The sequence below is a fragment of the Gymnogyps californianus genome, chromosome 5, assembly GCF_018139145.2.
Source record: "Gymnogyps californianus isolate 813 chromosome 5, ASM1813914v2, whole genome shotgun sequence".
Taxonomy (NCBI): domain Eukaryota; kingdom Metazoa; phylum Chordata; class Aves; order Accipitriformes; family Cathartidae; genus Gymnogyps; species Gymnogyps californianus.
The window spans coordinates 29,066,186-29,083,333 of NC_059475.1; the positions used below are offsets into that span (position 1 = coordinate 29,066,186).

Here is a 17,148-nt window from a genome sequence, read left to right on the forward strand (position 1 = left end):
TCCTCTTGTTTTGTTAAGACATTTTTGTGTGGATTTTCTGCTAAAATGACAGTCGTGAAAGACGAATCTTTTATTTAAGCCGAGAACAGGCAAAACACAAGCAGAAACCGAGAGTATCTCAGATGCTCTTCTATGAAGCTGCAGGCACTTTGAGGAGGGAGCACACAATTCACACGTCAAACTAACAACCTGCAGCCAGTGATGCTGCTACCTGGCTGCTCCTTTCAGCACACGCTTCCCATCATGGAATAGCACACTTGAGGCTCCTTCTCCTCCCCCATTTCATTCTGTTCCCTGGATATGTTGGCCCCCAGGCCAGCAGTAAGAGTGTGAGGGAGAAAAGTAGTGGTGACAGGCTGAGAGAAGTGGGAAGAAAAGGCCTTACTCTTCCCCTTTCATAAGGGAGAACAGCAATTGTCTGCAGCACGAGATGGGGCAGATGTGGGAGAAAAGTGTTTTTTCTCCCAGATGTTTTCCCCTCTGTTGCGACCTTCCCTCTCTTCACCTCCTGTGTAGCTCTTACTTCCCACAGTACTTCCCTACCCTTCCCTATAGAGTAACCCTATGCTCTACACACCAGCAGACCACTGTGAGTCATTTTGGTAGCAGGGGTGCTGTGTACACTCCTTCCTTCCCCCTGGCTTTATCCTTGTGTCTTTTCTCACTGTCACGGCTGTCACCTTATGATCTCAAACACTTGCAACCCCTTTTCCCAGGGGGCAGTGGCATCTGGCTGTGCTTGAGGCATGTTGTCTCCCTCACTAGCTCCCCCTCTTGCATCTGAGCATGTGAGGTAGCTGAATAGTTCAAGGTACTTTTGTTCAGGCATATGACTTGGAAATGTAATTTTAATTCCAATGTGTTGGGTTTGTGTGGCGGGGGTTTGTGTAGCGGGGGAGGGGCTACAGGGGTGGCTCCTGTGAGAAGCTGCTAGAAGCTTCCCGGGCTCCAACTCGGACCCGCCTCTGGCCAAGGCCGAGGCCATCAGCGATGGTGGTAGTGTCTCTGTGATAGCGTATTTAAGAAGGGGAAAGACTGCTAGAAGTGGAGCTGCAGTGAGGAGAGGAGTGGGATGTGAGAGAAACAACCATGCAGAGAGCGAGGTCAGTGAGGAAGGAGAGGGAGGAGGTGCGCCGGAGCGGAGATTCCCCTGCAGCCCGTGGTGAGACGGCAGGCTGTCCCCCTGCAGCCCATGGAGGTTAACGGTGGAGCAGGGATTCCCCTGCAGCCCGTGGAGGACCCCACACAGGAGCAGTTCGTGGAGGACTGCAGCCTGTGGAAAGGACTCGCGTCAGAGAAGCTCGGGGAGGGCTGACCCCCATGGGAGGGACCCCATGCTGGAGCAGGGGAAGAGTGTGAGGAGTCCTCCCCCTGAGGAGGAAGGAGCAGCAGGAACAGCATGTGATGAACTGACCGAAACCCCCATTCCTGTCCCCCTGCGCCGCTGCGGGGGGAAGGAGGTAGAGGAATCAGGAGCAAAGCTGAGCCCAGGAAGAAGGGAGGGGTGGGGGGAAGGTGTGTTTTTAAGATAGGGTTCTATTTCTCATTATTGTACTCTGATTTTATTGGTAACAAATTAAATCAATTTCTTTTTCCCCCAAATTGAGTCTGTTTTGCCTGTGACCATAACTGGTGAGTGATCCCTCCCTGTCCTTGTCTCCACTCACAGCCTTTCATTGTATTTTCTCCTCCCCATCCCGCTGGGGGGGAGGAGTGAGCGAGCGACTGTGTGGTGCTTTGTTGCTGGCTGGGCCTAAACCACGACATCCAGCCACGAGGGGATCTTCATAGTTTATTGTCTCTTTCTTGCAGGTTCATTTGATCCATACACTGAGATCTATACAACCATGCTCACTTCCACCAATATACTACTTCTCCCTCCTAGCTGAGGATCTGCTCAAATCCCAGTATCCCCTGCTAAGTCAACTGTAATATCCTTGGAATCTGCGTCCAACTTTATTCCACTACTTAAACTCAACAGCATCTTTCCTGTGTTTCCCCGGCAGCTTTGGATTCCCCTTTCAGGTCATCAGCTTTCATAGCCTCTGGGTTGCTCAGGAGTAATACTATGGGATACTAGCAGCTGAGCTGACAGCAGGGCTGGGGAATGGAAAAAGTGATTTCTGCATGTGCTGATTCACAGATTCTGGGCCAGAGATCCAGGGCAGGGGACAGCTGAAGCATTGTCCATGTCACTGCACATCTTAATAATCCAGCCACAGTATGATTTTAAAAATTGCTGCCGAAGTTACAGCTATGCTGCTTCTTAGGTAAAAGCAGATTCCCAAATCTTTTTTTCATATGGCATTCATTGAGCAGATGTCCAGAGTTTATATCAAAAAGACTCCAAGTCTTGCATAGAGCAATTTGGCAAATAGCCTACAAAAATTAATCTGAAAAATAAAGAGCTCCCATCTATTACAGCAATTGCTTTCACATCATATAACCTGGGTCTGGAGTCTCATTCTCCTCTTGCATGCAACAGCTATGTACTTGGATAATTTGATCTGGTTACGTTTGTATGACAAAAAGAGGATGTGACTGTAACATGCACTAACTTGCTCATTTAATCTAGTGAGCAGCAAACAGAGAGCAACTAAAATGCCCAGCCGGGGCCCCCAGCCCGTTTGTAGTTGGTGACTAGTCAATGAAGCTGTCTACCCTCACTGCCACTGCTACTCTGCCAGCTACACCAGGCTTGCCAGCTGGCCAGCCCAGAACCTGCTCTGCTCCCACCTCCTCTGTGCAGAGAAGCATCATCTTTCCGCAGAGTTGCTCCTGAGTGACAGCGCTCCTGACGGGAAGTCAGCCCACCCGTCGCTTCTCTTTTTCACTTTCCAGGTGGAGCTGTGCTCTATCTTCATTTCAGCCACTGGGGGGAACCTCAAGCTCAGTCATGTAACCTCAGCCTGTGGGCGAGGTGGCATCTTCCCTTAGGCCCGACCAGCTTTCAGGCCCATGTACCTTTATTCAAGTTCTGAAAAAGGGCCTTCCTATATGAAAACGTACCCATCTTTTTTTCTGCCCCAGTTACATCCTGAAAGAGATATTATAATTACTTATAAACGTTATCTTGCTTGTATCTCTTGCATCCAAGAGAGACGTGCGAATCACAACTCCCAATTACTTTTCAGGTCTTCTTAGGTCACGCTCAGGTTGGAATTGAAGGACGTGGTGTTTCTCAGCTGTCATGCTCTAAGCCCTCTGAGAAGTCTCATGTGGGCAATGAAGTACTTTGTATGTGCTAAGCAGGCCAAGTTAAACCCAAGGCTCCCCTCTAGATCATATTTAAACTGTTGTCTATGTGAAATCTTTCAGATCTGTTAGAAGTGTCCATAGCATCTTTGCCTCTGTATTGTCAAGGCTTAGACACCCTATGGGAATGCAAACTAAAAGGAAGTAAAAATAAGCAATATGTTAATGATAACAACGTTTAGAAAGGGATTTCATGGGAATGAAATAGTCTTTTTTTTTTTTGCCAATATAAATAAAGGCAGAAAGTTATTTTTGTAGCAGGAGTGTGTGAAATGTGAAACCCCGGCAGTGAGAAGCAATACCGATATGAATCAGACTGACTGCGATAAACAAAACTCTTTACCCCTGGAGGTGGGAACGTGATCTGGTGGTTACAGTAGCAGAGAGCAAATCTGAAGCGCCTGTTTCTGCCCCAACTCACTATACGCCTGTAGTCAACTCGTACTGTCTGTACATCAGTTTACCCATCTGTGAAATAGGGACACACATATCTGCATCTTACCAGATCTAGCTGTTGCCAAGTGTCATTAGTGGATGCTGACAGCCCTTTGCTGTCAGGAATGCAGGATTTCACAACAGGAAAGTACAAGTCATTAGCACTTCACCAGGACGCGAGCACCACTCCTTTTGTTAAAACAGTTGTACACTTACAAGGAAACGTGGTGATACCCGACTGACTGAAGAATCTCTTCATTCTCCTGGTAGTGTTGAAAGACTTGGAGCTATATCTTACACAAACTTCAGAGATCAGTAGCTCTCTAAAGCTGATATACTATAAAAGCAGTCAGTTAAACCTATCTAATCTTATCCAACCAATCACTACTAATCAGTATTATTAAAAGGACATTTTTCTATTTGTATACATGTATTAATTTATTAAAATTAAATGTACTACATATATTTTGTTTCTATCTTCATTAGTTGAAAGTAAAACCTTTATATTTTATAACTGAACTGTTAACTAATCTTAGCCTTATGTGGAGTTGGTGGTCTCAGAACCGTTGCTAAGGTTAAGGTTTCCTAAATAAGGAAACCTTTTAAATAAGGTTTCCTAATCACAGACCACACATAATCCTGTAATTGCAGAATCAGCAGACAGAGCACTGGCTAAAAGAGGCTGGAAACCGAAATGTCCTGCCACATGCAGCTGGGCTCCCTGAAGGGTTCCTGTTTGGTCTGTGAAAGCTCACACTTAACCTCTCTCCTCTGAATAAACACTTTTTCTATCTTGCTTGTCCACAGACGGAAGCTGCCACAGCTACATAAATTAGTTAAATGGGTCCAACCTCTGTGTGTGTAATCTTGGATACCCGTTTAAAACTGGGGTCTGCGTTTTCTGCTCTACTTATAAATTTATCACTGTGAATCTTCTTATAAAACCATCAATTATAAAATCATGCATTTGATTAAACTGTTATGACTTTAGGTATGTATTAGGCCTAATTACTCTTCATGTTTTGAGATTGCCTTTCTGCACTATAAAATTTGAAACTAATTACAAAGTTAATAATGAAAGCGGTGACTCTGTACCTTCTTTCAGAAGGAACTTAAACCCGTTATGGTCTACCATGAAGGAATACCCTCCTGCAGGGGCTTTGGTTTTCTCTCTGTTTGTTGGTGAAAAGCTGCACTGCCAACCATTTTCTTCTGCACTTTACTGCTAGTGTTTTTACATAACTTGGCGGTAGCTGTCACCCCTGCCTCACCCACCACATACACCTTGGCAGCTCCTTGGGAGAACTCCCACAACTGCTTCTACACAAAGAACTAAATCCACCACAAGACTTGGCCATTTAAGCTGGAAATTCAGACTGTCCAAATTCCTGGCTAGGCACCACCTAATTCTAGAAAAGCATCTGAAGACGCTTCAATTTTTATTTATGAAGTTCCCCAGCTGCCTTCCTGTCTGCTCCCGGGCATTTGCAAGCTGTGGGCTTTGTGAGCAGCATGGCAGTTGCCTCAGGAGAAGGCATGTCGTGGGGTGCCTGTTGAAACAGACTTTTTCAAAGACTACCTGCAAGATCAGGCTGTAAAATAGTCAACTGCAACCGAATAATCTGATCAAATCAAGACAGGTTAACAAATTATTTATAGTATCACAGGACCACAGAGTCCCAGCCATGGCCTGGGCTGCACTGCATTATGTGTTGAGTGAGCACAGCCGCTTTTGCAAGGAACTCGGCAGCCCAAGTACCAGGCAAGAGACAACAGATGGGGAGAGACAGATGGGAGAGTACAAGGAAACAATGACATAAATGAGCAAAAACTAAGTTGAAGACTTTAGCATTTGGTTCCAAAATTATTAATTTTACTAATCATCTCAGCTGATGTAACCCTACGGTAGGACGCCTTTCCTGTTCCAAAGGGTCTTTAATAGCTACAATTACAACACATGCCGCAGCCCAGCATGGGTTACATTTTAGGTAAAGAGTGGGAGTTAAGCGGGCAAGAAGTACCGAGGTGGGGGTGTTATTTGCTGAAATTCATCCAGCTGGGGGGGCTGGGGTATCTCAGCAACCTGGGGCTTAAGGCAACCTGATTAAGCACAGCTCAGTAGGTAAAGCGCTGACTGACGGAAAATGCAGGCGTTACGACAGGACGGCTCTGCCCTGCAGCCTCTGTCACACGCAGGCCAGCCTGTTCGCAAACCGCCGGAGGATGTTACACGCCAGACGTGAAACCTGACCAGGGCGGTCGGTGGGAACCTCCCGTGCTCCAGAGGCGCCCAGCGCGGCCCACGCAGCGAGGCGGGCGCACCGTCAGCTGCTGCACCACGCAGTTCGGCGGGGCTGACTCACCAAACGGGTCACTCACGCACAACGACCCGGTCCCCGCGGGTTGGTGACAACTCAGTCACCACCACCCCCCCCCGCCCCCGCGGGGAGAGCTGAGCCACCCCCAGGGATGCCGGGGTCCCGCGATGGCAGCCCTGGTACCGGGGCCAGGCGGCGCCATGGGGGCCTGGGCGTGCGCCGAGGTACGTCCCGCAGGCAGCGCCCACCGTGGGGGGGGATCAAACAGGGAGCCCAGACCGCCACGGGCAGACCTGAGGGCGTCGAAATCCCGGGAGGGCGTCAAACAGCCGCCTCCCCCCTCCCCCCCAGCTGGGAGGGGGGGGTCGGGCGGGTCGCGCCGCCCCTCCGGCCCGCGGACAGCCGGGGCGCGCCCGCCCTGCGCAGCCGCCGTGCCCGGGGAGCCGTTACCCGGCGGGGGCGGCGGGCGCGAGGCAGCGGCCGTTGGAGCGGGCGGCGGCGCGCGCAGAGGTAAGGCGGGAGGCGCCCTGCCGGGACACCCCGAGGCCGCAGCCCGGGGCGCCCGCCGCTCCCCGGGGGCCCCCTCAGGGAAAGCGAAACCAAAGGGGCGGAGGCGGCGGCGGCGGGGAAGGGGCGGGCAGGGTTCCCCGCGGCGCGGCTCGCTCCTCCCCTCAGCGCCGAGGCGGAGCGGGGCGGTGGCGGCGGGCGACCGGGCGGGCTCAGCGCGCCCCCATGGCCCTGGCGCCGGGTCAGTGGGCACGGTAGCCGCCTCCGGCTGTCGCCGCGGGTGAGTCAGAGCTGCCCAGGGAGGGCGGGCTGGACATGAGCCTCGCCGCCGGGCTCCGAGCAGCGGCCGGAGACTGAGCCACAAAGAAGTTTCCCCGGCGGCGGCGGCGCGGCGCTCCCCCATGCACGCCCCCGGCCGCCGGCCCTGGGGCGCTGCCCGGCAGGCGCCCGGCGCCGACCCCGCCATGGAGCCCCGCGCGGGGCTGCACAGCAGCCCGGACCTCAGCCGGGCCAAGCGGCTGAGCGTGGGGGAGCTCCGCTCCCTCTTCGAGGCTCGCTGCGCCGCCGTCGCCGCCGCCGCCGCGCGGCAGCTGCCCGACCCGGCGAAGAGGGGCTGCCGGCCCCCCAACGGGGTGCTGCCGCCCGTCATACCGCGGCTCACCGTCACCGCTGAGGAGAGCGAGGAGGCGCAGGGCAGCCCCCAGGCGCAGCCGCCGCACCCGGAGAGCGGCTGGCTGAGGACGGACAGCTCGCTGCACCTGCAGTCCCGCAGGCTTTCCACCTCCTCGCTCTCCTCCACCGGCTCCTCGTCCCTCCTGGAGGACTCGGAGGACGACGTGTTGAGCGACACGGAGGGCAGGAGCCAGGGCATCGTGCACCTGGAGCACGGCGAGGACACCAATCAGGTAGGGGGACGCGGGGCGGGGGGGGCGGTTCGCCCGGGACGCGCTGCCCCCCTCCCGGGCCAGCGCCTCCTGCTGGCGGCCGGCGCTGCCCGGGGGGGCGGCCAGGCGGGCCTGCTGGGTGCCCCCCGGGTGCCTCGGGGTCACCAGGCGCTCCCGTTTGGAGTGAGGTTTCCGTGACCCAACTCCACGTAAACTCCGGGAAACTCCTGTCTTGGGGACAGCAGGAGTGTGATACGGTATACAGGTTGCTGCGCCTGTTTGAAAAACGCTGCTGCACGTTGGCTCTTCTAAAACCCGGCCAGGTGCGCGCTGTTTCCTTTCTGCTGTGAAATTGTGCTTGATGTCCCAAGAATATGTGGGGATGTTTTTTGATCACAAGTGGGTTGTTTTTTTGTTTTTTTTTCCAGTCTCCTTTATCAGATCTTCAAAATAAAAAAATTCCAGGCATTTACCAGCAGGTATTTTTTGTGTCTTCCAGTCCTGGAGTCTGTGGTTGTCAATTTCTGAGCTGCTTCTTGCTGTGAGCATGACAGGAGATGGGGAGGAGCTTGAAATGGGTAGAATGCATGCTTTTGTCCATTCTGGCAGTAACACATTCTTCTCAGTAAATCCCCTCTGTAATTTGGCAGCTTTCATCCATGAAGTGCACTTTTAAAGGCATATAGTTAGTTGATTTTTCATGATCTTCAATATATATTTGCCTGACTCCTTATAATATGCTTCTTGGGGTTTTGTAACTGAAATATGTTGCTTTAGCAAATTCCCCCTCCTACTTTTATTGAGACCACAACTTAAATTGTTCTACTGCCAGCTCGTTGGCACTGAATTGTTTTCAAGCAGAACATATGTTTTGAAAAAATGTATGAGCAAGAAGTAATGCAACTTGTAGGTGATACCTCCAGCTGGACTTTTCTCATGGTAATTGTGGGTTTACTACTTTAGAGGACACATAGTACAGGAGCTAAAATGCTGTGCGCAGTGTTGGTTTTGTTTGCATCAACTTGTGGCCTGGTTTTGGAAGAGGGGAAAAAAAAAAAAAAGGTTTTGTACTTTGTCATATTGCATATCAAGAAACCGATAATAATACTACTTAATTTGTACTTTTGATCCTGAGATAGAATCTGGTGCGTAGGGGAAACAATTACTATTGTTTTGCTTTCTTTTCTAAAATACATGCTATGCTAGTGGGGATTTTGTGAAAGTAGCAGAAGAATAGAAATTAAAGATGGAAAAGGGCTATAGGATCATTTGACTCAATATCCCTGCTGTTGCAGTGGGCTCTATGCGTGGTTAATAGGGAACAAGAATTTCGTGGTAACACTTTAGCAACACACAGAACTCTGAGATGGCATTGTGGCATCTGGGTAACTTGTCTGTGAATATAGACTGAAGCAAAACTGATTCTTCAGGTGAGAAGTCAGGCTACCTTTAAGGTTTTGCTTCTGCATCTCTGAAGGCACTGGTATTGTATGCAATATTGAGTTCTAAGTCATTCATTAGAACTGTATCTTTCCCTGTAGTCTGACATGCATGTATCTAAAACATACAGCAAAAGTGGATGTGAGTGGTATTACTTTCTCTTAAATTATATGAAGTTTCTAGGCACTGCAAAATTGGAAAAGGCTTTAGTCACCTTTTAATTACAAGAAAACAAAATTTTAAAAGTAAAGGAGAAGGTCTTTAACAATGATTTATAGACAAATTAAAAATAGTTGTATTATAAATGTTTTAAACTCTGAGAGAATGTCGTATTCATTTAGGTGCGTGGGAAATTGAGAACTTTAATAGTATTATGAGAATTCAATTTTTGAAAAAGTTTTTGCAGGTTTCCCAAGTTTAGTGCAGCTGCAGGATTTTTTTAATGCCTCATTGATAAAGTAAATATTCACTCAACTGGTAAAATACTTCATGTTTTTAAAGGCTGAGTTACTTTTCCATACCTGCAGCATAGGGGAAGATGGGGCAAACTGCCCATCAAGAGCCTGCATTCTGACTGATGTTCTTGATCTCACTATCACTTCTGTGGCAAGTTGGCAAATCAGAGCTGGGACTGGTACCTAGGACTCTAAAACAGCAGAACTAAGCATCACCAACTTCGTGACGCTGCCTAATAAATTAAATGGGCCAAATCTTTCATCTGCTTAATGCATGTTTATGTAGTTCATCCCTCTCTCCCCTCCTGCATTAGTCACTGAGAGCTCGAATCCCAGGAATCTGCTGTTTTCCCTGTGGTCGTGCACACTGCCCTTCATTTCAGGTGACCGCACTGTGTGCTCACTGATACCTGGAGGTGACCAGGACAGGCTTGTCTTGTGTTTGATGTCTTTCTATACTGGACAATGCTGTGATACTAGCAATCCCTATGCTCACCTGTCGAGTGTCTTTGCAGACACTGTTTCTTTTAGCGAAGCAGTGAGTACATAGCATGCCAAAGTAGGAGCCTCTGCTTTGAACCTCTGTGGGTTCAACTCTACAGGATGTCCTTTCTACTAATTAATCTTGAGGCAGGATGAGTAAGTGTGTTTTAGAACAGAAGGCTTTGGGTTCAAGGCAGGCATGTACATGTGAAAATAACTAGAAATTTTAGGATAACCCGAGGAACGGTTTTATATTTTGAAGATTCTATTCAGAAGCAAATTGGCACATCTTGTTCATATTTATTGGTTTTAGTGTATGTATTTTAATAGATGAAGGCTCGTTCTCAGAGTGGAACACAAAGGATAGAGACTTTTCTGAAGGAAAGTGAAATCAGAGGTGGGCCAAACTTGCTGTTTCCTAATTCATGGGAAATTGTGACATTTTAAAATTTCCTCTGTATTGGAATTTCCTTAGACTTTTCTTTGGAAATGTTAGAAATTAATTTGCAGCCTGGCACCTTATGACTAAGCTCAGACCAGCTCTCAGAGGACTGCTGGACTGTCAAGCCTACCAGAGTCCCCAGTGCCTAGCAGGGACCTTGGAAACTTGCCCAGGTCTTCAACTGCGGGAATAGAAGTTCTGATAATGTTCCTGTTATCAGGGCTTCAAGGCTTCCATCTGCAGACCCACGAACTTGAGACCTAAGCTGAAGAAGGCCCTCCCAGGCCTCTCGGCTGGAGGCCTCTCTACTGTTGACCTGGAAATCAAGACCCAGTTGGGTATTCGAAATACTGTGGGCTCTCAAGCTACCTGTGCAGGCCCGTGTGAGAGACAGGAAACTCTGGATCCCTTCCTCTGTGTACAGGGCTTGCCGCCCTGGAGTTATCAGGCCTTAAATCCTGGGATGGTAAGCCTGGGAGTGCTGTCCCCAACTGTGGCCCTTGGAGGATGGTTCTCCATGGCAGCTCACTAGGCAAACAGAGAGCTCTCCAAGAGGATGAGTGATTCAGTTAAGCGTTTCGCAGAGCATTCTGGGTTGGATGAATTGGCACATCATGACGACGTTAAATTTTTGTTTCTTATTGAGCGCGGTACGTGGGCAGGTCCCTGGAGTGTTAGGGCTCCCGTTGCGGGGAGTGAATACCTTGGGACCGATGACTGATGATTACAGTACAGTCCCAGCTTGGCTCCGCAGGGACAAAACGCTGTTCGCATCTAGGCAGGCCCACCTTTGAGAGAAGCTCAGTGGGCGGTGTTCCAGTTCCTCGGCACAAGTTCTGCATTTCATTTTGCAGTAATTAACAGAGGCTTTGGAAACTGGACTGCCCTGGCTTTCATGGAGGAAGACCCATCCAGCAATGAAGAGTTGGGAGTGTGAGAGAAGCCTGTTCTGCTGCTGTGCTGTTAGCTGAACTTGTGGTTCTGTGAAAACCAATTGCGCATAGCTGTGCTAATGTAATTTGCATAACGCCATAGCTGGAGCTTCACAAATCTTGGCAGTTAACTTAATAAAAAAAAATCGGTTATTTTTTAAATAGCCAATTGACAGAATAGATTTTACCCTATGACAACCGTTAACATTCCTGCCTTCCCTTGCATTTAAATGGGAAGTGTGCTTTTCTACCCTTGCTTCACGCCATCTGGGAAGTGTATATACACAGTTGAATCTTGCAGTGAAAGCACCAGTGGTCCATTTATAGTAATGGAGAGAGTGCAAGAGTTACATATTTTTGTCTTCATTCTGTGAATGAGCAATTTTAAGAAATACGTAAGTCTGGTTAGCACCTTCTTTGTTGGGACAGAGACTTTAAAAAGTGGTTTTCACAGAGAATAAACACCAAGATAACGTACAGCAGCCTCTTGTCCTCTTTATACGAAAATGTTATTTACTAGATAGAAACATGCCAAATAAATCTACTCCTTCTCATAACTGTGACCTGTCATTCCAAATTCCTGGATCTGTAACCATGAGAACAGCTGACAGCTTGCTAGAGAAAAAGCAGTTCAGTTCTTGCTTGCAGTGATACTAGTCCAGAAACTTTGGGGGATAGCCCTTAGTGAAGCTTATTTGGTTTCACTGATCTTCTCACCACTATTTTTCATAATACCAAGCACCTTAAAATGGACAAACATATAGAGGCACACACACTTAATAAAACAGACTGAAAGTTTCAACTAGTTCGGCTCAGAGGTGGGTTACATAAGCTAATGCAGTAGAATAGAATTGTTATTTTTAAATGAAGAATGGGAACGAAGGGATGACATAAGTAAGACTGTTAATGGGTTTTTAGCCTACTTTCCAAAGGAAAGAAAGCTTGTGTAATCACTCTATCAATTCCATTTTAACAACTTTAGTAGATTTCAGCCAAATTTGGCAGTGGCATAGACATCTCAAAGTTTCTTCAAGAGCTGTTTGAAGTTCCACAAAGATCAGCCTCTGGGTGGAAGAGAGGAAACCAAAATAAATGCATACCTTTTCTTCTCGGGGGAGAAGGTGCAAGATGAGTTTAACAGTTGTCTTCTGTTTTGCTTATTAACTAGTAAATTGGCATGTGCGCACTGGCTAGTTGATCTGTGCCTAAGTGCTTGAGCCAGCTGCAGCAGGTAGTGTCTCTTGTCCTGAGGGTAATTAGGAGAAAGTGTGGGAGTGAGCATACAGTGCTGTGGGCTGGTGAGGTTAGGGAATGTGGAAGGTGCTAGTTGAGGGACAGGGGAGGAAGGTGAGGAAATTGTGAGGGGATGTGGAAGCGTGAGAGGAATCGGAGGTTTTTTGGGACAAGCTTACAGAGGACAGTGACGAGCTGTAGTTACTCTGATAAGGGTGCAGGACAGTAGATACCAGTCAAGTAGAAACCAGGCTTCATTAGTTTGCTGCTCATGGAACAACTACTTTTAATGGAATACATTTCAGGGTTCTAAAAAAAAATGCTGATTTATAATGACAGTCCTGTATACTGAAATCTTTCTGTTGTATACTGAACAAATATGAGGTGAGCAGCAGTAGAGTATGTTCCACATTTCCACACTGCAGTTATTGGGCCAAAACTCTAAATTGGGAGCCGTCTCAATTTGAGGATGGTCTCTTCTCCACTGTATACTCAAGTGGTGCAGTATATTGAAACATCAGCAGTATCAGTTCTAGTGGTGACTGTTTATTAGCAATGTGGATTCTTGTCTGGTAGGAAATGAGTTAGCTCTTACCAAATCAGTTGAGAGAGGGGCAATTAAATGTCTTATCAGTTAAGAGTTTCTGATCCTGGATATATCTGAAATGGTGACTTAGAGGTTACAAGATTCTTCTCTTTTGCATCAATTTCCCTCTGATAGTTTTCACTTTTCCTATGTTAAAGGACATGTTGTTGCTTGGGTGTACAGTTTAAAATTGAAAGAGCTGTATTATAATTTTTTTCTTAAGGACCTGTTGGATTAGGTATGTTATAGAAGTTTGTCTATATGTGCACTTCTACAGTTCAAACCTCCTTATAATGCTTATTACATCTGGAAAGAGGGAAAGAAAGTAACAGCGTGTCCTCATCATCAGGTGATGCATTCATATTTAAAGAGGGCATACCTAAGCAGATTTTTCTCAAGCTGTCATCGACTCAGCAGAGTTGAAGATTTATTTGTGAAAACCCATGCCAGTCTCAAAAGGAATAAGCGTAGTGGCTGGAGCAATAGTTTGGAAATTTTGCATGTTTGTATATTTTTGGGTTCTGACACTCTTACCCTATTAGACTGGTTTCATGAGGGTGAACATTTTTTTAATTGAACGTGTCGTAGTTAACATAGACAAAAATAACCTCTCAACTCACATCTAAGGTTTATTATAAATGGAATTTGTTAAAGTGAATCAGTTTGATTAAATGCTTACAATGTGATGCAATTTAATACAGCTAATATTTCTGGAACCTGAGAATGCACATTATATTTATGTGGTAGATAGCTGTTTTGTTTAGCAGTGACTGAGAGAAGAACTAAGGATCATCATACAGCATTTTGTGGTGATTATCCATAAAATGTGATGGCAGAAAATGTAATATTATCCTTGCACATCTTGGACGGAAAAAGTGATCTTATGTACAGCACCAGTCGAGTCACTGTCTCTCTTCTACCTTCTCTGTCAGTGTAGTTTTTGCAGAGAAAGGGGGCTGAGGCAGAAAGAATTGGCTTGTCAGTCCATGTTAATTTGGATCTTGCATAGCGTAAGTTTAGATTGCATTTTTAAGTGCTCTTCTCAACCTTCTCTACCAACAGAGCTTCCTCTAAAAAGTTCACAAGTTGGGCAAGATGGTGTTGTCTGTCCATAGCATACCTGGGGAAAAAAATCATAAAAAAGAAAAAAAGGCGGGGGGGAAGCAGGTGTTAGTCTCCATCAGCTTATTCTGAGCAAAAGCATAGGGAAGGGGGAGAGGCTACCTGTTCATCCACTGCCAGACTAGCAAACGCATTGGTTTATTGTTTCCAGTGCTTAACTGATCCATTCCTGTCAATAATGGAGAATACTTTCTGGGATAACACATAGCCAGCAGCATTTGGGTGGGTTTTTGTATTGATAAAAGCTGAACTTCCCACAAGGGATGAAATTTTCCTTTACATTCCAAAACATGGAAGTGTGAGCCTGATGCTATAGAAACACTCTGAACCCATCAGGCCTGGCTATTACTGCCTGTTACCAAACCTTCTATTCCTTGGCAAGCTCGGGAAGAAGTTAGCCAAAGACCAATTGGCAGCTCATTTGAAGCAATATCATAGAGCTGGCACGATCCAGATTTAGAGCTTGGGACAGAATCTCCAAGCCAGTTGGTGACTATAGCAAGCATGACACAGACGCTGCTTTGTGGGAGCTTGGCATTAACCCAGAATCCAGCAACACTCCTTATCTACAGGCTGAAATATTCAAGTAACGTGGCGCAGTGAATGCAAACTCTTAAAACTGTTTACCCCAGCGCACTGATACCACTTTTATTTTACTCACGTTCAACTTCAATCTGCCATTCTTCATCAGCCTTCTGACCTCATCCATACTTGAGCCATGTTGATAACAGAGGTGTGGTTACAGATAATAAAGAATAGGTATAGCTACATGTTATGGCTGCATGTAATTGGCACTGAAATGTATATGATTCATCAGTCCACCAAATGATTACCTGTTTAACAGGAAGCTGGGATGTCGCAGAATTGTGTGAGAAGAAAGCTAGTGGCAACAGCACAGTTCACTTCTGATGTATCAGAGGAGAGTGCAAACTGCTGTAGTCTTCATACAACTTTCATATTATAAGGGTAGTATCTCTTGGTAAATTACATTGAACACTGCATAGAAAGAGAATGCCTTTGTTTTCCAGTGAAGGTAGGAAATCATTGCTCATTGTCAATATAACTGATTTTGTCCCCTGGTCTCTGCCACATCCTGACATAAAATGATCCAGTCTTAGCTATAGCTGCCTTCACTACTCTGAGCTGCTACAGAGAACACAGCTTTCTTTGTGTCTTAGCTTTTTTCAAGCAGCTCCATATAGTTGAGAACACTGCAGTGGTTCTTCTCAGTGATGTTCAGTGTGGACAGCATGTCATTTCTGTGCTATACTTTCTTTGCTTCCTGTGGTGGAGTGGTGAATCAAATGCAGGTTTCTACTTCTCACCTTTGAGCTGCTGGTGCCTGTCGAAGTCTATATGTAGTGCATACAAGGGATTGATGGAGCTCAGCTGTGAAGGGTGTGTTCAGCCATCCCACTCTTCAGACACAGGAGGCAAGCCTGAGGAGGCTGAGCTGTGCGTAAGGCAGCTGTGACCTCGGTTTGCCCGATACAAGAGGGCCATCTCTTACTGGGCCTGAAGAGCCTCTCCAAGTCCAGCACTCCTTTGAGCGACCTCTTTAGCACAGGCATGTTAAACGGGCCAGCCAGCTCTAGCTCACTCTACAGCACACGCTTTGGAAACGAAGGGAGGATGAAGCATCATTGCCATGTGTCAGCACCTTCCACTACTGGAATGTGTTCAGATGCAGAATTATGTTTGCACTGGAACTTTAATAATGTCTTAAATGCAAAACTGAGAAAGTTAGAAATTTTCAGAATTGAAGTTTTCAATGCAAACTTAAGTTATCCTCTTTATGGCAACGCTTACCCTTTTCTACAGAGCTTATGATATAGTCTTTAATTATATAATAACATATTGTAGTTCCTATTCATTCAGTGTAAACAACCAATTCCCAACTCTATAAAAAGCAGCTTTTTTTTATTCTGTCCTCATTGGCTTTACCATTTTTACTTCACTTACTGGAAATTTACTGTAAATGTAGTTACTGAGTTGTGTGTGGTAGTTTTAAGACAGCCATCACTGCAGTAGTAGAGTGCTTTCCAAATTTTAATGAACTTGTTTTCACAATATCTGTTACACAAACTGTTTTATTCATATCTTATAGGGAAAATACTGAAGGAAAGATAGGTTAATATGGAAAGTACCCACTAATTTTGAAAGCCCAATCTGAGGTGTCAATTGTTGCTCTTCCTAATACCTAGTCTTATACAATACTGTAGAATAGTGTTGTAGAACAGCTCCCATTAACTTCAGTTGCAGGTACAAATGTTCAGCATTTCTACTAGTAAGACCAATACCCTCAAGTCGGTCAGTATGAGAATGAGAAAAATACAATTAGTGGCCATGGTGAAAGTCTGCATAAATAACTTGCCTAGTCTCTCCCAGGGACACTGTGAAAGGCAAGCAGTTCTCCACATCAGCATTCAGCAGTGTTAAATCGGGAAGTCAGTCATTCTCTTCCTGTGATCTGCCTGATATGCTGCATACCTATCTATGAAGAAACAGAGGTCCTGCAACACATGGCATCAGTCACTATGGAACTGTAACTTGTCCTGTGAGTTGATCAGAAAAATAAAACAGCTGCTTATTAGTTGAGAGTCATGCATTCTGTGCATCAAGTACTATGCCTGCTTGTAATTAAACTGTCAAATATTAATATACCCACACTGCAGTCACTTTAGTTCTTTTATTTCATATATTTTCAATGCTCGACTGAATGATGATTTCTTAATATAGTTGTCTCATGTTCTCCTGATGTGGTTTTTTTTTTTGAGAATGTGTTTTCCTTGGTTTTTAAAGCAATAATCTGCTTGCCCATTAAGTTTTGATCTTCTGCCTAGTCTTTCCTCTTGCATTTCCAGTGGCGTTCCCAGCCAGTCCCAATCACTCCCCTCCTGTTTGCCTGTATGTACCCTGTACCTGTCACAACCCTCTTACCTCCCTTGTCTCCGAAGTTTTTCTCTTGACTAGCCTGCATTAGAATCGCGCAGCTTCCTGTTGCGACGTTCCTGCCCATAAGACTGGCCATTTGAAAGCGCAAGAGAAGACCGCTA

At 46.4% G+C, this 17,148-nt stretch overlaps 1 protein-coding gene across 1 annotated transcript in view; it reads left to right on the top strand.

Annotated features, from left to right (window-relative positions):
* The first annotated feature begins 6,859 nt into the window (after positions 1-6,859).
* ITPKA (inositol-trisphosphate 3-kinase A) overlaps positions 6,860-17,148 on the top strand; it is a 40,603-nt gene continuing 30,314 nt past the window's right edge. The window contains exon 1 of the mRNA XM_050897273.1: positions 6,860-7,420. Coding sequence (XP_050753230.1) covers positions 6,917-7,420 — 504 coding nt within the window. The 5' untranslated portion in view covers positions 6,860-6,916. The remainder of the gene's footprint in view (positions 7,421-17,148) is intronic.